This window comes from Urocitellus parryii, chromosome 9 (assembly GCF_045843805.1).
Source record: "Urocitellus parryii isolate mUroPar1 chromosome 9, mUroPar1.hap1, whole genome shotgun sequence".
Lineage (NCBI taxonomy): Eukaryota > Metazoa > Chordata > Mammalia > Rodentia > Sciuridae > Urocitellus > Urocitellus parryii.
In genome coordinates, this window is record NC_135539.1 from 14,536,033 (window position 1) to 14,561,783 (window position 25,751).

At 36.3% G+C, this 25,751-nt stretch overlaps 1 protein-coding gene across 1 annotated transcript in view; it reads left to right on the forward strand.

Annotated features, from left to right (window-relative positions):
* LOC113192356 (phospholipid-transporting ATPase ABCA3-like) overlaps positions 1 to 25,751 on the forward strand; it is a 143,960-nt gene that overhangs the window by 14,275 nt on the left and 103,934 nt on the right. The window contains exons 3-4 of the mRNA XM_077802690.1: positions 10,599 to 10,726; positions 17,405 to 17,561. Coding sequence (XP_077658816.1) covers positions 10,599 to 10,726; positions 17,405 to 17,561 — 285 coding nt within the window. The remainder of the gene's footprint in view (positions 1 to 10,598; positions 10,727 to 17,404; positions 17,562 to 25,751) is intronic.

The following is a 25,751-nucleotide window of genomic DNA, read 5'->3' on the forward strand; positions in this document are numbered from 1 at the left end:
GGGGAAAACCAATTAGGATAATGGCAGATTTTCCAAAACAGACCCTGAAAGCTAGAAGATCCTAGAACAACATAAATCAAGCTCTAAAAGATAATGGGTGCCAACCAAGAATCTTGTATTCAGCAAAATTAAGCTTTAGATTTGAAGATGAAATAAAAACCTTCCACGATAAACAAAAGTTAAAAGACTTTGCAGCTAGAAAACTGGCACTTCAAGTCATCCTTGGCAAAACATTACACGAAGAGGAAATGAAAAATAACAATGAAAATCAACAGTGGGAGGTAGTACAGTAAAGGAAAAACTAATCAAAGAGGAAAACCAAGTCAAGTTAAGTAACAAAAATAAACAAATATGGAAATACAAACCATGTCTCGATAATTACCCTAAATGCTAATGGCTTATACTCACTAATCAAAAGACATAGGCTAGTAGATTGGATTTAAAAAGATCCAACAAAATGCTGCCTACAGGAGACTCATCTGATAGGAAAAGACATACATAGACTGAAGGTGAAAGGTTGGGAAAAATCATACCACTCACATGGACTACGAAAGCAAGCAGCGGTTTCCATCCTCATATCAATTAAAGTACACTTCAAGCCAAAGTTAATCAAAAGTGATAAAGATGGACATTACATACTGCTCAAGGGAACCATACACCAATAAGACATAACGATCATAAATATATTTGCCTCAAACAATGGTGCAGCTATGTTCATCAAACAAACTTTTCTCAAGTTCAGGAGTCAAATTAACCACAGCACAATAATCTTGAGTGACTTTAACACACGTATCTCACCACTGGATAGATCTTTCAAACAAAATTGAATAAAGAAATTATAGAACTCAATAACACAATAACTTAGACTTAACTGACAATTATAGAATATTTCAACCTGCATCAAGCGGATACACTTTCTTCTCAGCTGCACATGGATCCTTCTCTAAAATAGACCATATACTATGCCACAAAGCAACTCTTAGCAAATACAAAAAAGTAGAGATACTATCATGCATTTTATCAGATCATAATGGATTGGAATTTGAAATCAATGACAAAATAAAAAAGAAAATTTTTTCCTTCACCTGGAAACTAAACAATATGCTACTGAAAGAACAATGGGTTACAGAAGACATCAAGGAGGAGATTAAAAAATTCTTAGAGGTAAATGAGAACATAGACACAACATATTAAAATCTCAAAGACACTATGAAAGCAGTACAAAGAAGAAAATTCATTTCATGGAGTTCATGCCTTAAAAGAAGAAAAAGTCCACAAATAAATGATCTCACACTACATCTCAAAGCCTTATAAAAAGAAGAACAAGTCATCAGCAAAAGCAGTAGAAGGCAAGAAATAATTAAAAATAGAGCTGAAATCAATGAAATCGAAACAATTGAAAAAATTGACAAAAGAAAAATTTGGTTCTTTGAAAAAAATAAATAAAATTGACAGACCCTTAGCCACAGTAACGAAGAGAAGAAGAAAGAGAACTCAAATTACCAGCATACATGATGAAAAAGGAAATATCACAACAGACACTACAGAAATACAGAGGATAATTAGAAATTATTTTGAAATCTTATACTCCAATAAAATAGAAGACATTGAAGGCATCAACAAATTTCTTAAGTCATACGATTTGCCCAAATTGAATTAGGATGATATACAGATTGAGTCAGGAATACATACACAAGTTAAATAGACCAATATCAACTGAGGAAATAGAAGACACCATCAAAAGCTTACCAACCAAGAAAAGTCCAGGACTGGATGGATGGATACACAGCTGGGTTCTACAAGACCTTTAAAGAAGAACTAATACCAATACTCCTCAATTTATTTCAGGTTATGGAAAAAGAGGAAGTAATTCCAAACTCATTCTATGAGGCCAATATCACCCTGATCCCAAAACCAGGCAAAGACACATCAAAGAAAGAAAACTTCAGACCAATATCTCTAATGAACATAGATGCATAATTCTCAATAAAATTCTGGCAAATCGAATACAAAAACATATCAAAAATATTGTGCACCATGATCAAGTGGAATTCATCCTAGGGATGCAAGGCTGGTTCAACATACAGAAATTAATAAATGCAATTCATCACGTAAATAGACTTAAAGATAAGAATCATATGATCATCTCAATAGACACAGAAAAAGCATTTGACAAAATACAGCAAAACTTTATATTCAAAACATAGAAAAACTAGGGTTAATAGGAACATATCTGAACATCGTAAAGGCTATCTACACTAAGCCTCAGGCCAACATCATTCTAAATGAAGAAAAATTGAAGGCATTCCCTCTAAAAACTGGAACAAGACAGGGATACCCTCTATCTCCACTTCTATTCAACATAGTTCTTGAAACACTGGCCAGAGCAATTAGACAGAGGAAAGAAATTAAAGGGATATATATAGGAAAAGAAGAACTTAAATTAGCACTATTTGCTGACAATATGATTCTATAACTAGAAGACCCAAAAAGCTCCACCAGAAAACTTCTAGAACTAGTAAATGAATTCAGCAAAGTAGCAGGCTATAAAAATCAACACCCATAAATCAAAGGCATTTCTGTATATCAGTGATAAAGCCTCTGAGAAGGAAATGAGGAAAACTACCCCATTCACAATAACCTAAAAAAAAAATAAGATACTTGGGAATCAACTTAACAAAAGAGGTGAAAGATCTATACAATGAAAACTACAGAACTCTAAAGAGAGAAATCAAAGAAGACCTTAGAATATGGAAAGATCTACCTTGCTCTTGGATAGGCAGAATTAATATTATCAAAATGACCATACCAAAAGCATTATATTATATTTAATGTTTTCTGATCAAATCTCAATGGCATTCCTTATAGAAATAGAAAAGGCAATCATGAGACCCAGAATAGCTAAAGCAATCCTTAGCAGGAAGAGTGAAGTAGGTGGCATTATTATACCAGACCTTAAACTATACTACAGAGCAATAGTAACAAAAACAGCATGGTATTGGCACCAAAAGAGACTGGTAGACCAATGGTACAGAATATAGGACACAGAGATTCATCTACAAAACTACAATTATATTAGAAAAAGATGCCAAAAACATGCAATGGAGAAAAGATAGCATCTTCAACAAATGGTGCTGGAAAAACTGTAAATCCATATGCAATCTTAATGAAATTGAATCCCTATCTCTCACCATGCACAAAACTTAACTCAAAATGGATCAAGGACCTATGAATTAAACCAGAGACTCTGCATCTAATAGAAGAAAAAGTATGCCCTAATCTTCATAATGTGGGATTAGGCCCCAACTTCCTTAATAAGACTCCAATAGCGAAAGAATTAAATCCAAGAATCAATAAATGGGATGGATTCAAACTAAAAATTTCTTCTCAGCAGAAGAAACAATCTGTGAGGTGAACAGAGAGCCTACATCCTGAAGCAAATTTTTACCCCTCACATATCAGATAGAGCACTAATATCTAGAGTACATAAAGACCTCAAAAAGCTAAGCACTTAAAAAAAAAAAACCCAATCAACAAATAGGCCAAGGACCTGAACAGACACTTCTCAGAAAAGGATATACAATCAATCAACAAATATATGAAAAACATGTTCATCATCTCTAACAATCCAAAAAATGCAAATCAAAACTACTCTTACCCCAGTCAGAATGGCAGCTATCATGAAGAAAAACTACAATAAGTATTGGCAAGGATGTGGGGGAAAAGGTACAATCCTACCTTCTGGTGGGACTGCAAATTGGTACAGCCAATATGGAAAGCAGTATGGAGATTCCTTGAAAATCTGGGAATGGAACCACCATTTGACCCAGCTATCCCTCTCCTTGGACTATCCCCAAAGATTAAAGACAGCATACTACAGGGACACAGTCACATCAATGTTTATAACAGCACAATTCACAATAGCTAAATTGTGGAGCCAATCTAGATGCCCCCTACTGGATGAATAGATTAAAAAAATATGGCATATTTTAGTCCGAGGGCAGTGCCCATGGTGTGAATGATTCATTCACGTGGGAAAATCCTCAGAGTTTAAATTAAAGACACAGACACCATTTTACCTTTAAACCAGCTCTGGGATGGCTCCTCAAACCCTCAGCCTCAAGCTCCCCAGGGGGGCAGTGAGGTTTTACTAAAGAGGCTAGTGAGAGAGAGAGAGAGAGCATGCTAGGGAGAGGGATTTATTGGGGAACAAAGAATTCTGGGGAAAATCCCATCTAATGAAGGTCAAGGGGGGGCAGTGTTGCAAGGTCAGGTGCAATGATTGGATCTTTGGGGCAGTGGTGAGGCACTTTCCACATGGAACCCAAGAAGGCTGGGGAAAGCTCTGCCACATTAAAAGTGACTAAGCGCCTTACACCCAGCCAGGGAGGAAACTCAGTCACATGCAAGTGATGGTTTACTCTCTCTCTCGAGCTCCCGAATTCTTGTTTTGAAGACTCTTCATCCTATAATAACAACACAAAGGAGAATTAACAGAACAATGCAAAATTAGCAAAGAGAACAATGCAAAAATATACCAGGCCGAGTGTTTATGAATGTTTCTGGGGTTAAAGCCATTTAATTCTTTTAATATTTGATTAGCTAAGGAAGAAGGATCCGAAAAATCAGCTCTATTATTTTGAATATCCTGAATATGATGATGGAGCTCCAAAAGATCCAAGCTGTTTTATTATTTTGCCAAATGCCCAATAAATAGTTTTTCACCTTCTCCCAATCCCAGGGAGGTTTTGTGCTTGGCGGCTGTAACACACACATATTTATAACTTGTGTGACATTTAAGTCTTTCTTTAAACTTTAAAGCTGAAAGCTCATTACCTATATTTATGACAGTTGCCTCCAAGGCATTTAACTTAGTCTCAATCTTTACATCAATATTTATTTGATTGTGAAGAGCCTTGGGGAAGTATTTTGGGCCAAATTATTAAGAAAATTTGCATGTTGAATATTTTGAGATAAAGCCACCGAAGCTGTGACTGTTGAGGCAATAAAGGAAATCAAGGCAACAACTCCCACTATTATTAATTCCAATGGCACATTTAGGTCTCTATAGCTGGGCATGTATTTGTTGTAAAACTTGAAAACCAGCATCAGCGTACCATGTCTCTGAAATATTAGCTGGCAGTAAGACAAAAGAGGGGATAGTAGAGGATAGGAAAGGCAGCAGAATACAACAGACACGAGTATGGCAATATGTAAATCAATGGAAGTGTAACTGATGTGATTCTGCAATCTGTATACGGGGTAAAAATGGGAGTTCATAACCCACTTGAATCAAAGTGTGAAATATGATATATCAAGAACTATGTAATGTTTTGAACAACCAACAATTAAAAAAAAGAAAAAAAAAGAAAAAAGAGGGCTGATAAACTATCAGCACTCCTTTTCCTCTATTATATCTGATAATGCAATTAGTTAGATTACATTTGTTACATGTTACGTTATATCTATCATCTACCCATTTAACTTTCACATTTCTAATAATTAAAACATTGGGAGATTGAATACAGGCTTGTAAGCCATAGCAAGAACCTTCCTTACAGTTCTTGCCAACAAATTATGGTGAAGGCTTGTCTGTAAAATGTAAAAATTCTGAGGCTGCAATTAAGTACCAAACATCCTTCTGAATACCACTTTCACTGTAGGTCAAAATATTTCTAACAAATCCTGTAAGTGTCATAGCAGAACTTTTTTGTAATTGTCTTTTATCAATTTTTTGAGACCAATCTAAAATATACCCAGTTATCTTTAGACACCTTATGTTGTACTGGAAAGGTATTTACACAACCTATCCATCTAGGAAAGGTGCCAATTTCTATTGCAGAACTGTTAGGACAATGAGGTATTTGTGGAGGTTCTGCAGAAATGACTGGTTTTTATGAGAAAGTCCCATTTTAATAACTGATCTAGTATAAGGTTTTACTTCTCCATTAATAGTATGATTAATCAGTCTAGGTCTCCCAATTGCTGTCTTTTCCTCAAATGATACTCATAGACAGCCAGCATGTTTTACAGCATGTTTTACAAAGGTAATTGGGCACTATAGCCAGAATAATTAAATCCAGTCACGTGATTGGGAGTAATATGAGTATCTTTAAATCCTCGCATCATATATGAGTCATTAGTAAATACTGGGATGGATTCTCCAGTCCACACAGCTGGGTGTACTAAAGGTGGATCTGGAAAATAGGTCCAATAAGTGCCTGATGGCCGAGTAATGCTATTACTGCGGCAAGCATCATCATCAGAGTCTTATTTCTCCCTAGGAGCCAAACCACTCGTGAAGTGTGTGTTGTCAGCTTCTTCAGGTCTTCCCACGAGATCAGCTTTTCCATGGGGTCTTGCTGGGTCATCTTCTTTCTTCTTCAAAATCTCTTACTTTTGAGGGAAGGTTTCTCTGGGTCAATCTTCAGTAATTTGAATCTTGGTTTTATTTTCTCTCTGTCTGATTGCACATTCAGGCAACTAAATAGGACAAAAGCACCTTCTGGAAAAATACAAGCATGACCTCTGCCCCACATAATCACTGGATCTGGACCTTTCCATTGACCAGTCTATAAACCTTTCCACCAAACATGGCCTAAGGGGCCTGTTGTTGTGGAAGACATATGTCGCTCAGCTGTAGTGTGACCTTATCATGAGGATAATGGCTCTCTATTTGATCAGGAAAATCAGCAAAAGCTATTTGCCACAAATTAGAAGCTTGAAAAAGCCAATTATTCTGTTGAAAAGAAAATGGAATGATTATAATATCAGGTTCTGATCCAATTAGTTGTAAAACTCTTGTTCTGCCTTTTATTACTAATTGAGTCATGAAAAGGAATTAATGTCTTTTGAGGGGAGTGGGCTAAATGAATCCACTAGATGAACCCACTCAACAACTCCCAATATTTGTCATATAGCTCCTGTGGGGACATGAGCAGTTGGGAATATTAATAAATATACCAGCTCTTGAGAATTGATTCTAGTATGCTGTGCATTCTTAATTGCAATTTCCACTTTTCTCAAAGCTGCTCTAGCCTGAGGAGAAGTTGGAGAAGGATCTCCTTGTAAGATCTGGAATAAGGGACTTAAATCAGAAGTAGTTAGCTTTAAGGATGGCCTTAGCCAATTAATATCTCCTAATAATTTTTGAAAATCATTAAGGGCATGTAACTCCTTAACTCTTATCTGTATATTTTGAGGAAAAATTGTACGTCCTTCAATTACATGGTCCAAATACTGAAAAGGAGGCATCTTTTGCACCTTTTGAGGTGCAATGCACAAACCCATTGCTGTGAGTGAAGTCTCTAATTAGGTAAAAATTTCTGAAAGTACTTTTGGACTAGCAAGAGCTAATAATATGTCATCCATGAAATGAATAATATATGCATCAGGAAAATTATTTCTTATAGGTGTTATTGCTTGAGCCACAAATTTCTGACATAAAATTGTACTATTATGCATTCCCTGAGGCAAAACTTCCAGGAATATCTCTTAACTGGTTCTTTAAAATTAACTGCTAGGACACTTAAAGTAAATTTTTCACAATCCTCAGGATGTAATTTTATTGAAAAGAAACAATCTTTCAGGTCTATTACCATTAATCTATAATCTGAAGGAATACCTGTAGGAGAAGGAAGTTCAGACTGTAATGATCCCATAGGCTGAATTGCATGATTTATTGTCCTCAGATCCTGTAATAACTTCCAACTACCTGATTTTTTCTTAATAAAAAATACGGGGGTGTTCCAAGGGCTATATGACCAGCTTGAAGTTGTTCCTCAACCAACATATGAATTAAGTTTCTCCCTTGGGATAGGCCACTGAGAAATCCATTTAGGCTCTTCTGTGAGCCAGGTGATTTTTTCTGCTGTCTTCTGGATTGGGGAGACACTCAAGTCCCTTAATAAAGATTTTGATCTGGAGACTAGCAAGACAGAGCGAGCACTAGGGAGATGGCTTTTATTGGAGAACAAAGAATTCTGGGGAAAATCCCATCTAATGAAGGTCAAGGAGGGCAGTGTTGCAAGGTCAGGTTTGATGATTGGATCTTTGGGGCAGTGGTGAGATATGCCTCCACAGGGACAAGTTCTGGAGCCCAAGAAGGCAGGGGGGAGCTCTGCCACATTAAAAGTGACTGAGCACCTCACACCCAGATGGGGAAGAAACTCAAGTCACTTGCAAGGATGGGCTCCCACAGCATATATACACAATGGAATTTTACTCAGCAATAAAAGTGAATAAAATCATGGTATATGCAAGTAAATGGATCGTGTTGGAGAAGATAATGCTAATTGAATTTAGCCAATCCCAATGAAACAAATGCCGAAAGTTTTCTCTGATATAAGGAGACTGACTCATAGTGAGGTAGGAAGTGGGAGCATGGGAGGATTAGATGAATTCTAGATAGGGAAGAGGGGTGGGAGGGAAAGGGAGGGGCAGGGGATTATCAAGGATGGTGGAATGTGGTGGACATCATTATCCAAAGTACATGTATGAAGAATCGAATTGGGTACCAACATACTTTATATACAACCAGAGATATGAAAAATTGTGCTGTATATGTGTAATAAGAATTGTAATGGAAAAAAGACTACAAAAGCTTAAGATGTAAAACCAAAAATAAATAAGTAGGAAGGCATCAAATTAAAAAAGTCTTCTGCAAAGCAAAGGAAATGAGCAAGAAGAAGGGAAATTTAAATCAAAACTACATAGATTTCATCACTAGGTAGAATGGCAATCATCAAGAATACAAATAGCAATAAATTCTGTTGCAGATATGAGCTAAAAATGTACTAACCCATTGATTGTGGGCTGCAAATTAGTACAACCACTTTGGAAATCCGTATGTAGATTTCTCAAAAGACTAGGAATGGAACCACCATATTACCTAGCTATACCACTCCTTGGTATTTACCTGAAAGAACTGAAATTAGCACATTTATCAATCAATACATGTGTATTAATATTTATAGCAGTGAAATTCACAATAGCCATGTTATGGAACCAGACTAGGTGTCTGTCAACAGATGAATGGATAAAAAAATGTGGTATATATAAACATCAGAATTTTATTTGGCATAAAGAAAAACAAAATTATGTCATTTGCAGAAAAATTTTTGGAAATTGAGAGCATTATGTCAAGGAAAATAAGCCACACTCAGAAGGTCAAGAGTTAGATGTTTTCTTTCATATGTGGAAGCTAGAGAGGAAAAAAGAAAAGAGGTGTGTGGGTGGGTGGGGAATCTCATGAAAAATCAATGGGAGATCAATAGAGTAGAGAAAAGGGACTGGGGGTGGGAGGAGGAGAGAGAAAGGGGAAGTGCTGGTGAGTGATATTGGCCAAATTATATATATATGTACATAATCTCATATATATAAAATCATGTATAACAATGTATCCCACCAGTATGCACAACTACAACACACCAATTTAAAAGAATGAAAAAAATGAGCTATATCCTCAAAAAGTTTAAAAGCTGTTTACAAAACAAATTTTACCCTGTTGAAAATTATACTTGTGAGAGTTGAGAAGACAGCAGAAACTGCCTCTTTATTTATGGAATTTGGATATCTTGTGTCTGTCCCTTCTTCCTATATCGTTCTTCCTTTTTCTTTCCTTCACACCCTCCTTCCCTCACTCCCTAACTACTTTCCTTTCCCCTTTTTGTTTCTGTTATTAACTATGCATTACATAAATTTTATCTAGTATTTCTATTTTGGGGAAGCAAAGAGTTTTTAGCTTAGATAACCCATGTGCTTGAAACCAGAAGATGCTTGCCTTTGCATCAGGTTATGAATATGGAGCAACCAATTCACTGGCTTCTAGTAATAGACAGAGATGACAGCATCCATCACTTACCTTTAAGGTAAATGTCATGTTTTTATTTATATGGAAAAGGAAAAAAATAATGAATAATTTTCATTTAATGAATACAAATATTGATACAACTTTACCTAATTCCAGCCATTTGATGCATATGTTATGGAATCATTTTGTTTCTAACTTGCTTTACTCTGATTAAAATCTGATTGAACACATCTTCATATCCTCCTTGGTCAACTCAGTGTATTGTTTTACTGTGAGGAGCTTATGTAAATATTGTTCATCTTACTATTGGCTTGACTATTTTTTCTTACTGACTTTAGGAGTTATTTATATGTTTATTTGTTGATTATAGGTATTGCATATGAGCTCTGTCTGTCTTACTTTTTACTTAGTGGTAGGTTTTGAAGAGTAATGGTTCTTAAATTTAATAAAATCTAATATACCTCAATCTTTTTCTTTGTATTTATTGCTCTTTGTTTGCTGATTAAAAAATTTTCCCTATTCCACACTCATGAAAATATAGTCTCCATTATCTTGTGTGTGGGGGGCTTTTTCGTTCTGGGCTTTATATACATATCTATGGTCTATTACAACCTTATTTGTATTTTATGTATTTATTTTTATTTTGGTTTTGTATCACATCCATTAAGTGGCCTCATATGTCAATGTTTAGTAACAATGTTTTGAAATTTATGGTACCATTAGGATTTTGGTATTAATAGACATTTTACATTTATGTGAATAATTTAGATTTTTTTTATTTCTACAGTTCGTGGCTTTTCTTCAGAAACATCTTTTGAAAATTACATTAGGACTGAAAATAATTCTAATCCTGTGATGGCTGCCATCATATTTGATCATGACTTCAAAAGTAGTGATGATAACTTGCCACTTACGGTGAGAAAGTTTATCTAAAAATCTGATAATTATACTTTTAGATTTTAGAGAATTAGTGGGAAAAACTATAACTTGATTAGGATCTTAATTGCTAATTTATAACAGACCACGCATTTGAATCTAGTTCTAACTTAAAAAATACAAGATTTTAAGCATTGCATTATTCTGTTGAGGGTCTATATCTGCCACCCTGTGGTCTTATATAAATGGAATATGGAATGATAGGAACATTAACTAGTCAGGATATTAACTTTGAAAACCTAGTTGGCCTGGCAGATGCTTCTACTTCTTCTTCAAATGGTGGGCAAGAAAAAAAGACTATGCCCAGGTCAAACATATTCAAAGCAAAAGCAGACATAAGTACTAGCAGAGATTCCAACCTGATAAACTTGCTTCTTTTTCATTAATTAGAATTACTTCTAAATCTTTAATAATAGCTGTTAGGCTCTGTCAGGTTGCATTGGAATTAGTACGTACATAGATGCTAAGGGTTATGATCTCCCTTAAAGAGGATACAAAAGGACAATGGTAACTTGGTAGTTTACCAGATCTTTTATTTCATCATTTAATTAATTTCTACAGAAATGGAGCACAACTTTCCGTTTCTTTGGTTATAAATGACTATAGAGTCACACCATTCATGCAATCATATCCATACATAGGGTAATAATATCTGTCTCATTTCACTATCTTTCTCACCCCTACACTCCCTTCCCTTCCCTCTCTCCCCTCTGTCCAAACCAGAGTTCCTCCATTCTTCCCTTGTGCATGCCCCCTCCCCCCATTATGGATCAGCATCTACTTATCAGAGAACCCATATAGCCTTTGTGTTTTGGGGATTGGATTACTTCACTTAGCATGATATTCTCTAACTTTATCCATTTACCTGCAGATGCCATAATTTCATTCTTCTTTAAGGCTGAGTAATATTCCCTTGTGTATATATACTGCAGTTTCTTTATCCATTCATCTAGGTTGATCCCACATTTCAGCTGTTGTGAATTGAGCTGCTATAAACATTGAGGTAGCTATATCACTGTAGTATGCTGATTTTAAGTCCTTTGGGTATGGACTGAGAAGTGGGCTAGCTAGGTCAAGTCGTGGTTCCATTCCAAATTTTCTAAGGAAGCTCCATACTGCTTTCCTCAAAGATGTTGAAGCATTTTTCAATCCCACCAGCAATGTATGAATGTACCTTTTTACCCACATTCTTGCCAGAACATATTGTTATTTGTATTCTTGATAATTGCTATTATGACTGAAGTGAGATGAAATCTTAGAGTAGTTTTGATTTGCATTTCTCAAATTGCTAGAGATGTTGCACATTTTTTTCATATATTTGTTGATCAATTCTATATCTTCTTCTGGGAAGTGTTTGCTCAGTTCATTAACCCATTTATTGATAGGGTTATTCATATTTGTGTGTGTGTTAAGTTTTTTGAGTTCTTTATATATCCTGGAGATTAGTACTCTATCTGATGTGCATGTGGTAAAGATTTTCTCCCATTCTGTAGGCTCTCTCTTCACGTTATTGATTGTTTCCTTTGCTGAGAAGAAGCTTTTGGCTTTGAATACATCCCATTTATTGATTCCTGATTTCATTTCTTGTACTTTAGGAGTTTTGTTAGGAAGTCAGGTACTAAGCTGATATGATGAAGATTTAGGCCTGCTTTTTCTTCTGTTAGGCACAGAGTCCTCCTCTAATTCCTTGGTCCTTGATCCACTTTGGGTTGAGTTTTGTGCAGGGTGAGAGACAGGGGTTTAATTACATTTTGCTGCATATGAATTTCCACTTTTCCCAGCACCATTTGTTGAAGGGATTATCTTTTCTCCAATGTATGTCTTTGGCACTTTTGTCTATGAGATAACTGTATTTATGTGAGTTAGTCTCTGTGTCCTTCACTCTGTACCATTGGTCTGCCAGTCTATTTTGGTGCCAATACCATGCCATTTTTGTTACTATTGCTCTGTAGTATGGTTTAAGGTCTGATATTGTGATACTTCCTGCTTTAATCTTATTTTTAATTGATTTTTAAAAAAGTAAATGACAGTGGAATTTATTACAATTCTTATTACACATATACAGCACAATTTTCACATCTCTGGTTGTATAGAAAGTATGTTGACACCAATTTGTACATGTACTTTGGATAATGACGTCCATCACATCCCACCATCCTTGCTAACCCCCTGCCCCCTCCCTTTCCCTCCCACCCCTTTGCCCTATCTAGAATTCATCTATTCCTCCCATGCTCCCCTTCCCTACCCCACTATGAATAAGTCTCCTTATATAAGAGAAAATATTTGGCATTTGTTTTTTTTGGGGGGGTGATGGGCTAATTTCACTTAGCATTATCTTCTCCACCACCATCCATTTACCTGCAAATGCCATAATTTTATTTTCTTTTATTGATGAGTAAAATTCAATTGTGTATGTATGCCACATTTTTTTTTATCCACTCTTCTAATAAAGGGCATCTAGGTTGGCTCCACAGTTTTGCTATTGTGAATTGTGCTGCTATAAACATTGATGTGGCTGTATCTCTGTAGTATGCTGTTTTTTGCTCCAGTGTATGTTTTTGACACTTTTGCCAAGAATCAGATGACTGTATCTGTGTGGGTCTGTGTTATGGTTAGGGTGTCAGGTATCTCCCAGAAGCTCATGTGTGAGACAATGCAAGAAGGTTCAGAGGAGAATGATTAGGTTATGATAGTCTTAACCCAGCCAGTGAATTAATCTCCTGTTTGCATTAACTGAGTGGTAACTAAAGCCTGGGGTGTGGCTGGAGGAGGTAGGGCATTGGGGCATCGAGGTACATATTTGTATCTGGCAAGTGGAGACCTCTCTCTCTCTGATTTCTGATCATCATGTGAGCTGCTTCCCTCCACCTCACTCTCTGCCATGAGGAATGCAGCCTGCTGTCTATGGATCGAGACCTCTGAAACTGTGAACCGCTAAATAAACTCTTCCTCCTCTACAATTGTGCTGGTCGGGTCTTTCAGTCACAGCAAGAAAGCTAAAACAGTCTGTTTCTATATCTTCTGTTCCATTGATCTTTGTATCTGTTTTTGTGGCAATACCATGCTGTTTTTGTTACTGTAGCTCCATAGTATAATTCAAAGTTAGGTAGTGTGATGCCTCCTACATTCGCTATTTTTGGCTTAGAATTCTTTGGTCACTTTGGGTCTTATTCCAACTGAATTCTGGGATTTTTTTCCCTAGTTCTGTGAAAAATGTCATTGGTATTTTGATGGGTATTGCACTGAATCTGAATATTGCTTCTGATAGTATGACCATTTTGGTGATATAAATTCTGTCTGTTCATGAACATGGGAGGTCTTTTTATCGTCTAAGATCTTTGGTTTCAGCATTTTAGTTTTTATTGTAAGGTCTTTCATGTCCTTGGTTCAGTTTATTCACAGGCTTTCTTTCTTTTAATATTTTGAGACTGTTGTGAGTGGGATTGTTTTCCTGAGTTCTTTTTCAGAAGATTCATTATTAATGTTTAGGAAAGCTATTGATTTTTAATGTTGATTTTATAACCTGTTACTTTGCTGAATTTGTTTATTAGCTCTAGCAGTCTTCTAAGATATCCAAACAGTAATAATTTCATTTCTTCCTTTCTTTTTACTAATTATTCTGGATAGAATTTCTAGTACTATAATGAATAGGAGTGAGGAGAGTGGGCCTCCTTGTCTTGTTTTAGATTTTAAAGGAAATGCTTTCACTATGAAGTTGGTCTTGGAATTGTTGTATATAGACTTTATTATGTTGAGGTAAGTTTTTTAATCCCTAGTTTCTTCATGAATGGGTGCCAGATTTTGTCCAAGGTTTTCTCTGCATCTTTTGAGATGACTATATGATCTTTAATTCTGTTTGTGTGGTCAATTACATTTATTGGTTTGCATATGTTAAACCATCCTTGCAATCCTGGAATTAAACCAACTTGGTCATGATGTAAAGTCTTCTTACTATGCTTTTGTATATGTTTTTTTTTTGGTATTTTATTAAGGAATTTTGTTCATAAGGTATATTGGTTTTAGTTTTCTTTCCTGTGTATCTGGTTTTGGTATTAGTGTGATACTGGTTTTATAGAATGAATTTAGAAGTGTTCCACCCCTTTCAGTTTCATGGAATAATTTGAGGACCATTGCATTGTTTAACTGAAACTCCATGAAGCTGGGCATTTGTTGTTGTTGGTGGTGATGGTGTTGGAAGACTTTTTATAACTGTTTTTATCTCATTGTTAGTTATTGGTGTGTTTAAATTTTCTCTGTATCTCAATTCATTTTGGCAGGTCATATATATCTAGAAAAGTTTCCTTTTTTCTAGGTTTTCCAATTTATTGGAGTATTTGTTTTTGAAATAGTCCCTGGTGATCCTCTGGATTTCTATGATGTATATGGTAATTTCTCCTTTTTCATCTCTTATTTTATTAAGTTGGGTCTTCTCTCTTTTCCTTTTGGTTAGTTGGTGAAGGGTTTATTTATCTTGTTTATGTTTTCAGAGAACCAACTCACTGATTCTTTGTTGTTGTTTCTTTTAAATTTGTTATCTCATTCATTTTGGTTCTGATCTTAATCATTCCTTGTTTTTGACTTCTAACAGTTTAGCCCTGTGATGTCTTAGACAGCACCTTCTTGGTTTGAGTTTGTTATCTTTTGAATTTCCTTTGGGTGTCTGTATTGCTCCAACAATAGAGAATGTTTTCAGTAATTACTTTGTTAGGTATGTTTTTCTATGGCTTTTCCTGTCTTCTCTCCTTCTTCAATAAATGTAAACATTTCTTCACTCAATGACATACCAAAGTATTACAAGCTTTTTCTTTCTTCCTTTCTTTTTAAAATCTGATTGGGTTATTTCAAAAGACCTGTCTTCCAGTCCAAAAATTCTTCTGCCTGATCTGTCTGGTCTATTATTAAAACTCTCAATGGTAACTTTTTACTCCCAGGATAATTCAGGTCCATGGTTTTTGTTTGATTCTATTTTTGATATCTCTCTGTTAAATTTTGCATTCCAATAATGAGTTATTTTCCTGATTTCTTTGAATTGTCTGTTCTTATTCTTTTGTATTAGTTTCTTGATATCATTATTTTGAATATTTTTGGCATTTCATATATTTTATTTTCTTTGCAGTCTGTTTTTGGATAATTTTTGTGTTCCTTTGGAGGTGTCATATTACCTTTTTCATGTTTTTTTGTGTATCAAAATTGATATTTGCACATGTGGTGGGATAGTTGCTTATACCAATTTTAAAGATTTACTTTCATAGTAGAAGTCTTTCTCCTGGAAAGAATGTAGGATGTTGGTTTCATAGAGCAAATGTTCTCAGGTGGGCCCAGTAGTGTCATTTCCATTCAGTTTCTTCAGCTAATCGATGCTAGCAATGCTCTTGAGTGCCTCAACTGCATAGGCTACAGAGGTGTCACATCACTAGCTGTGAATCACTAGGGGTGGGTTATCATAGTATTTTCCCCAGAAGCTCCTGAAACTGGTCTCAGGTCCTAGGTTGGCTCTAGGATTCTCCCATGGCACAAACTTCAGGTGTCTGTGGTGTCAAGAGGGGCTTTCAGCTTACCTTTTCCCTGTTATGAGAAATACCTCCTGGTTCTAAGTTGATCCCTCTGGGAAGGTGAGAGGGAAGATGCAAGGTCCTTTGTTCAATTTTTCACAAGGCATCTTCGGGTCTTTGTGCTCCACAGTGTCTTCATCAGACCCCTCTGCACTTCTGTCTCTCCCTCAGTTGAATACTAGTTGTTTATTCTATGTTTTAGTCATTTTTTGTGTGTGTGTGAGTAGAAGTACTTCTACTCAGAAGTCTTGCTCTTGTCATTCATTGTCTTTAATGCATTTTTTTTACTCAGTTCTGTGTACCGTCCATGATTCCAGATTATTCTCATGTTTTGGGATTTTCAACAAAGTGTTCCTGTTTGTATGGAATAGTGAAGCCTGGTACTTCCCTTTCTAACATCTTTCTTTTTTTTTTCTCCTAGAAGATTTATTATTTTGCTTTTCATATTTAGGTCTACAATATACATAAATTTTTTGTGTGTATAATTTGAAAGAAGATCAAGTTTCTGGTTGCTTCTGTGTCAATACAAGTTTATCCCAGCACCATTTATTGCAAAGGTCATTCATTCTCAGGGCCACCTGCCTTGGGTTTCTTGGGCTGCTGGGACAAAGCACTACAAACTGGATGGCCTAAAACAACACAAACGAATTTCCTCATGGTTCTGGATGCTGGAAGTGTGAAACCTGCTCTGGGCTGGGCTGGGCTTTCTGTGAAGGCTCTCCAGGACCATCCTCTCTAACATCTTTCTGGTATCACCCTAAGTAGACTTTTTGATGTTCATTCACTAGGCAGACCAATTGCGGGTCTAGAACAGTATTCACAAAGATGACCAAGCCCCTCTGTTGACTTTGAAACTCAGGTGCCAATGTCATGAAGGTGAAAGAGGACAGATAAAAGTTTAAATAATTTCAATTTTTGCCTGTTTTTTTGATTAACTGTTTGTCCCATGTCACAGTGATAGTGTTGTTTCTCTTCATTTAGAATCCTAAATTGTTCATTCTGTCCTCAAAACACAGTTTAAAAATTTGTGTTTTACTTTCCTTCATAAATTTACTTTTCAATGTTCATTGTTTTAAAATGTTTGTTTTTTTATGGTTCACTTTAGGTAAAATATCATCTGCGTTTTAGTAAGTACTATTCAATTTCAGAAGATACGATACCTGAGAGTGATAAAAGGACGAAATGGGACACAGCTCTTCTCTTTCCAAGTACCCCTCCTGAATTTCATAGAAACCCCATGGAAGATGATGGGGGAGAGCCTGGTAAGTAGATCCTTAAGCATATTTATATTGTTATTTTATTGCATGAAGGCAGGCACTACACATTTTTTAGATGTGAAAAAGTTGTTTTTTCATTGTGGCAGTAATTTTTTCATTTTAATTTATATTGTAAAACAAACATATGAAATCTTATACTTATGAAAAATGTCTATATTGCTTTAAATTGTTTCCTGAAGTTTTTATATCTGTACATTTAAATAGTTTTAGTTGGTAAATTTCTGGTCTGCTGATCTGATAGATATATTTTCACATACCAACATGTCCTGCATACTTATGTTGATGATTTTTTTGATTAATCACACAAAGATAATTTTAATTTTTCTAAATTACCTTAAAGGAAAAAAAGAACACCAGTAAGAACTAATGCTCCTAACTTTCTTTAGGAAATTATTCAACAGAAGACAAGAACTATGTTCAATTTACCATTACCATTAAAATTTGAAAATAGTGAAAATCATCTGTGATAAGCACATGGTTACAGTTTGACAGACTTTGATGTAGTTATTAGAAAAATTACTTTCAGCTCTGATTAACATAGAGCTATAAATACAGTTATGGCTTTGGAAAATAAATATGAAAATATATAAAGATTTGGGTAGTTGTGAACTCAGGAAGGTGGGATTATGTGGTACTTTGTCATTTTATCAAAAACATTAAGAATATTTTTCTAACAAGTGTCTAAAAAGGAATCTAATATCTTATAATTAATATGCTGCATCCCAAAGATATTCTGTGGGAACAATGGTAGGGAATGTCATGGTCTTAGAAGAGAGAGAGAGAGAGAGTTGATCTTATAAAAATACTTATATGCAACATTATTTTTGAAGAGAGATTTTACTTAAAATGTTGTCTACAAAATAAGAAAGAAGATAGACAAATTACAAATATTGAATGACTTTGTATATCAAATTAATATTTAAGTTTGGTGTGATGAGACACTCTTTTGTAAGTAGTGCTGTAATGTGATCAGGAGTCAGTTGACCTGTTCCCCCTTAAATTCTGTTATTTGGCATCATTAAGATCTTAATCTTATTTTCTTTTTCTTTTTTTTAATTGTTGGTCATTCAAAACATTACATAGTTCTTAATACATCATATTTCACAGTTTGATTCAAGTGGGTTATGAACTCCCAATTTTACCCCGTATACAGATTGCTGTATCACATCAGTTACCCTTCCATTGATTGACATATTGCCTTTCTAGTGTCTGATGTATTCTGCTGTCTGTCCTATTCTCTACTATCCCCCCTCCCCTCCCCTCCCCTCCCCTCCCCTTTTCTCTCTCTACCCCTTCTACTGTAAATCATTTCTTCCATTTGTATCATCTTGTCTTACCCCTCCTTTCCTCTTATATGTCATTTTGTATAACCCTGAGGATCACCTTCCATTACCATGCGATTTCCCTTCTCACTTCCTTTCCCTCCCACCTCTCAACCCTGTTAATGTAAATCTTCGTCTCAAGCTCTTCGTCCCTACCCTGTCCTTGTTTCCTCCCCTTATATCAAAGGAGTCATTTGGTATTTGTTTTTTAAAGATTGACTAGCTTCACTTAGCATAATCTGCTCTAATGCCATCCATTTCCCTCCAAATTCTATGATTTTGTCATTTTTTAATGCAGAGTAATACTCCATTGTGTATAAATGCCACATTTTTTTTATCCATTCATCTATTGAAGGGCATCTAGGCTGATTCCACAATCTTGCTATCGTGAATTGTGCTGCTATGAACATCGATGTAGCAGTGTCCCTGTAGCATGCTCTTATTAGGTCTTTGGGGAATAGACCGAGAAGGGGAATAGCTGGGTCAAATGGTGGTTCCATTCCCAGCTTTCCGAGAAATCTCCATACTGCTTTCCAAATTGGCTGCACCAATTTGCAGCCCCACCAGCAATGAACAAGAGTGCCCTTTTCCCTGCATCCTCTCCAGCACTTATTGTTGTTTGACTTCCTAATGGCTGCCAATCTTACTGGAGTGAGATGGTATCTTAGGGTGGTTTTGATTTGCATTTCTCTGACTGCTAGCGATGGTGAGCATTTTTTCATGTACTTATTGATTGATTGTATGTCCTCCTCTGAGAAGTGTCTGTTCAGGTCCTTTGCCCATTTATTGATTGGGTTATTTGTTATCTTATTGTCTAATTTTTTGAGTTTTTTATATATTCTGGTTATTAGGGCTCTATCTGAAGTGTGTGGAGTAAAGATTTGTTCCCAGGATGTAGGCTCCCTGTTTATCTCTCTTATTGTTTCTTTTGCTGAGAAAAAACTTTTTAGTTTGAGTAAGTCCCATTTGTTGATTCTAGTTGTTAACTCTTGCGCTATGGGTGTCCTATTGAGGAATTTGGAGCCTGATCCCACAGTATGTAGATCATAGCCAACTTTTTCTTCTATCAGATGCCGTGTCTCTGATTTAATATCAAGCTCCTTGATCCATTTTGAGTTAACTTTTGTGCATGGCGAGAGATAGGGATTCAGATTCATTTTGATGCAGATGGATTTCCAGTTGTCCCAGCACCATTTGTTGAAGATGCTATCCTTCCTCCATTGCATGCTTTTAGCCCCTTTATCAAATATAAGATAGTTGTAGTTTTGTGGATTGGTTACTGTGTCCTCTATTCTGTACCATTGGTCCACCCGCCTGTTTTGGTACCAGTACCATGCTGTTTTTGTTACTATTGCTCTGTAGTATAGTTTGAAGTCTGGTATCGCTATACCGCCTGATTCACACTTCCTGCTTAGTATTGTTTTTGCTATTCTGGGTCTTTTATTATTACATATGAATTTCATGATTCTTTTATCTATTTCTACAAGAAATGCTGTTGGGATTTTGATTGGCATTGCATTGAATTTATAGAGAACTTTTGGTAATATCGCCATTTTGATGATGTTAGTTCTGCCTATCCATGAGCAGGGTATATTTTTCCATCTTCTAAGGTCTTCTTCTATATCTTTCTTTAAGGTTCTGTAATTTTCATTGTATAAATCTTTCACCTCTTTTGTTAGGTTGATTCCCAAGTATTTTATTTTTTGGGGGGATATTGTGAATGGAGTAGTTGTCCTCATTTCCGTTTCAGAGGATTTGTCGCTGATATACAGGAATGCCTTTGATTTATGCGTGTTGATCTTATATCCTGCCACTTTGCTGAATTCATTTATTAGCTCTAATAGCTTCTTTGTAGACCCTTTTGGGTCTGCTAGGTATAGAATCATATCATCTGCAAATAGTGATAATTTAAGTTCTTCTTTTCCTATTTTTATGCCTTTAATTTCTTTCGTCTGTCTAATTGCTCTGGCCAGTGTTTCGAGGACTATGTTGAACAGAAGTGGTGAGAGAGGGCATCCCTGTCTTGTACCAGATCTTAGAGGGAATGCCTTCAATTTTTCTCCATTCAGAATGATGCTGGCCTGTGGCTTATCATAGATTGCTTTTACAATGTTGAGGTATGATCCAGTTATCCCTAATTTTTCTAGAGTTTTGAACATAAAGGGATGCTGTACTTTGTCGAATGCTTTTTCTGCATCTATTGAGATGATCATATGGTTCTTATTTTTAAGTCTATTGATGTCGTGAATAACATTAATTGATTTCCGTATATTGAACCAGCCTTGCATCCCATGGATGAATCCTACTTGATTATGGTGTATAATTTTTTTTGATATGTGTTTGAATCCGATTCGCCAGAATTTTATTGAGGATTTTTGCGTCAAGGTTCATTAGAGATATTGGTCTGTAGTTTTCTTTCTTTGAAGTGTCTTTGTCTGGTTTTGGAATCAGGGTGATGTTGGCTTCATAGAATGAATTTGGAAGTTCTCCCTCTTTTTCTATTTCCTGAAATAGCTTGAAAAGTATTGGTGTTAGTTCCTCTTTAAAGGTTTTGTAAAACTCTGCTGTATACCCATCCGGTCCTGGGCTTTTCTTAGTTGGTAATCTTTTGATGATTTCTTCTATTTCCTCTATTGTTATTGGTCTGTTTAGGTTGTCTATATCCTCCTGACTCAATCTGGGCAGATCATAAGACTTAAGGAATTTATCTATGCCTTCACTATCTTCTATTTTATTGGAGTATAATGATTCAAAATAATTTCTGATTATCTTCTGTATTTCTGAAGTGTCTGTTGTGATATTGCGTTTTTCATCCCGTATGCTAGTAATTTGGGTTCTCTCTCTTCTTCTCTTCGTTAGCATGGCTAAGGGTCTGTCAATTTTATTTATTTTTTCAAAGAACCAACTTTTAGTTTTGTCAATTTTTTCAATTGTTTCTTTTGTTTCAATTTCATTAATTTCAGCTCTAATTTTTATTATTTCTTGCCTTCTACTTCTTTTGCTATTGTTTTGCTCTTCTTTTTCTAGGATTTTGAGATGAAGTATGAGATCATTTATTTGTTGGTTTTTTCTTTTTTTGAGGAATGAACTCCAAGCAATGAATTTTCCTCTTAGAACTGCTTTCAATGTGTCCCATAGATTCCGATATGTTGTGTCTGTGTTTTCATTTGACTCTAGGAAGTTTTTAATTTCCTCCTTGATGTCTTCTAAAACCCATTGATCATTCAGCAACCTATTGTTCATTCTCCAAGTGATGCTTGATTTTTCCTTCCTTCTTTTATCATTGATTTTCAGTTTCATTCCATTATGATCAGATAAGATGCATGGTATTATCTCTACTCCTTCATATTGTCTAAGAGTTGCCCTGTGACATAATATATGGTCCATTTTTGAGAAGGTTCCATGTGCTGCTGAGAAAAAAGTGTAACTACTTGATGTTGGGTGGTATAGTCTATATATGTCAATTAAGCCTAGGTTGTTGATTGTGTTGTTGAGTTCTATAGTTTCCTTATTTAACTTTTGTTTGGTAGATCTGTCGAGTGGTGAGAGAGGTGAGTTGAAGTCTCCCATGATTATTGTATGTTGGTCTATTAGACTCTTGAACTTGAGAAGAGTTTGTTTGATGAACACAGCTGCACCATTATTTGGGGCATATATATTTATGATTGTTATGTCTTGTTGGTGTATGGTTCCCTTGAGCAGTATGAAGTGTCCTTCTTTATCCCTTTTGATTAACTTTGGCTTGAAATCTATTTTATTGGATATGAGTATGGACACTCCTGCTTGTTTCCGCAGTCCATATGAGTGGTATGATTTTTCCCAACCTTTCACCTTCAGTCTATGAATATCTTTTCCTATCAGATGCGTCTCCTGTAGGCAGCATATTGTTGGGTCTTGTTTTGTGATCCATTCTACTAGCCTGTGTCTCTTAATTGGTGAGTTTAAGCCATTAACATTTAGGGTTATTATTGAGATATGGTTTGTTCTTCTATCCATATTTGTTTATTGATGTTACTAAACCTGATTTGTTATCCTCTTTGACTACTTTCCCCCCTTTACTGTCCTACCTCCCATTGTTGGTTTTCAATGTTATTTTCCATTTCCTCTTCCTGTAATGTTTTGCCAAGGATTTTTTGAAGAGATGGTTTTCTAGCTGCGAATTCTTTTAACTTTTGTTTATCGTGGAAGGTTTTAATTTCATCTTCTATCCTGAAGCTTAATTTCGCCGGATACACGATTCTTGGTTGGAACCCATTTTCTTTCAGTGTTTGAAATATGTTATTCCAGGATCTTCTAGCTTTCAGAGTCTGTGTTGAGAGATCAGCTGTTATCCTGATTGGTTTACCCCTAAATGTAATCTGCTTTCTTTCTCTTGCAGCTTTTAAAATTCTCTCCTTATTCTGTATGTTGGACATCCTCATTATAATGTGTCTAGGTGTGGATCTCTTATGATTTTGCACATTCGGTGTCCTGTAGGCTTCTAGGATTTGGGATTCTGTCTCATTCTTCAAGTCTGGGAAGTTTTCTTGTATTATTTCACTGAATAGACTGTTTATTCCTTTGGTATGGAGCTCTGTGCCTTCCTGTATCCCAATGATTCTTAAATTTGGTCTTTTGATATTGTCCCATAATTCTTTTATGTTCTGCTCATGGTTTCTTAGCAGACTTGCTGAGCTGTCTATGTTCTTTTCCAGTTGGAATACTTTGTCTTCATTGTCTGATGTTCTCTCTTCTAGGTGATCTACTCTGCTGGTAGTATTCTCAATTGAGTTTTTAAGTTGGTTTATTGTTTCCTGCATTTCTAGGATTTCTATTTGTTTGTTTTTTATTACCTCTATCTCCCTGTGAAATTGATCTTTTACTTCCTGGATTTGTTTGTCAATGTGGTCTTTCATTATCTGATTTTGCTGTCTCATGTCTTCCTTGAGACTCCAGATCATCTGAAGCATGTATATCCTGACCTCTCTATCTGACATTCCATCTGTTGCACCTATTACCTCTTCTAAAGTTGAGTTGACCTGCATTGCCTGTGGTCCTTTCTTTCCTTGTCTTTTCATACTGCTGGCGTTTCTTTCTGCTTGGTGAAACTGTTGTGTTTTTGAAATTTTCCCTCTCTTTATTTATATTGCTCTTGTATGGTTGAAAGATCACCTTGCAGGGCAGGTAGTGGCTGTGATCCTCCTCCAATTTGTGTGATCCGTCTGTTACGCTGGCAGGCCCTAGGTCTGCTCTGCTGGTCGGTCAAAGGTCTGCCTACCCAGCAGGCACGAGGGGCACCTCTGTCACCCCGCAGGTTGCTGGGCCTGACCTCCCGATGGGTCGAAGGTTTGCTTAGCTTGCAGGCACTGGGGGAGGGGCCGGTTCCACCCCTCAGCAGGCCGCTCGGCCCGATCTGCCAGTGGTCACAGCCCCGCCTACCTTGCAGACACTGGAGGAGGGGACGGGCCTGCCCTTCAGCAAGCCGCCGGCCCTGTCCTACTTGTGGGTCCTGACCACGTTCCCTGCAGGCGCGCGTAGCTGTTCTCTCACTCGGCAGGTTGCTGGACCTGACCCGCCTGTGGGTTGCAGGTTCGCCTCTTAATCTTATATTCTTCAGATAACCCAAAGTGTTCTGGAAGGTGATCTCTTATGTCTGTCTGCACCAAAATTCTATAATGCTAGTTATTAGGACTTTTACCAGTGTCTTAATCTGCTTTGTATGACTCTAACAAAATACCTGAGCTTGGTTATGTTTTATTTTCTCAGTATTCTGGTTGTTGGAGTGTTTAAATATCATGGCACCAACATCTGAAGCATTGAAACATCAGAGAAATGGAAAGGAAACATCCATATGCAGACAGGGCATGTACATGATCAAAGAAGCAACAGAGCAGGGAGGGGCCAGGCGTACTCTGCAGCAGCTCACTCTGCAGGAACTAATCTACTTGTGCTAATTCCATGAGACCAGTATTAATCCCTTCTGATGGCAGTTATGGCCCAATCACCTCACTAGGCCTCCACCTCTGAATATTTGCACCACTTCTGTGTCACCACACTGGGGCCAAGCTTCCAGGACATAAATCTTGGGAGACAAACTACATCCAAACCATAGCTGTCTGTTAGATCAATTGAGAAAGGTAGTAGGTGAGAAGATAAAAACAGATTATTTTGGTGAATTTTAAGGGTGAGGACACATTTTGTGTGTTTGATAAGAATACTTAAAATGATGTCTACCCTCTTAAATTTAATTATTCCTTTGCTGCACAGAAGGTTTGGAGTTTGATGTAGTCCTATTGGTCAAGTTTTTAGTTTCTCTTGCTGTTACAGTTATAAAATCATCACCAAATCCTGTATCATAAAGCTTTTCTCATATGTTTTCTTCTAGGAGATTTTTCATTTTGGGTCTTATATTTAGATTTTTCATTCCATTTCATCTGGTTTTTGTATATCATAAGTAGGAAGCCAGTTACATTTTTCTGGATATCTAGTTTTTCCCAGTACCACTTATTAATAAGAGACTGTCTTTTCCCTGTTTTTTGATTTGGAGACCCTGATGAACATCACTTCACCACGGATGAAATGGTTTATTTCTCTAGTCTGTTTATTCATCTGTCCTTATGCCAGTGGCGTACTCTTTTGGTTGTAGCTTTGTAATATGTGTTGAAATGGAGAAATGTGAGAACTCTAGATTTGTTCATTCTTCTTGTTTGTTTTTGTTATTCAGGATTCTTTGGGATTCCATTTAGATTTTAGGATGTTATTTTCTCTTGGAGAGGTGCATACTGAGGATTGAACTCAGGGGCACTCAAATCACTGAGTTTTGTATTTTATTTAGAGACAGGGTCTCACTGAGTTGCTTAGTGCTTCATTTTTG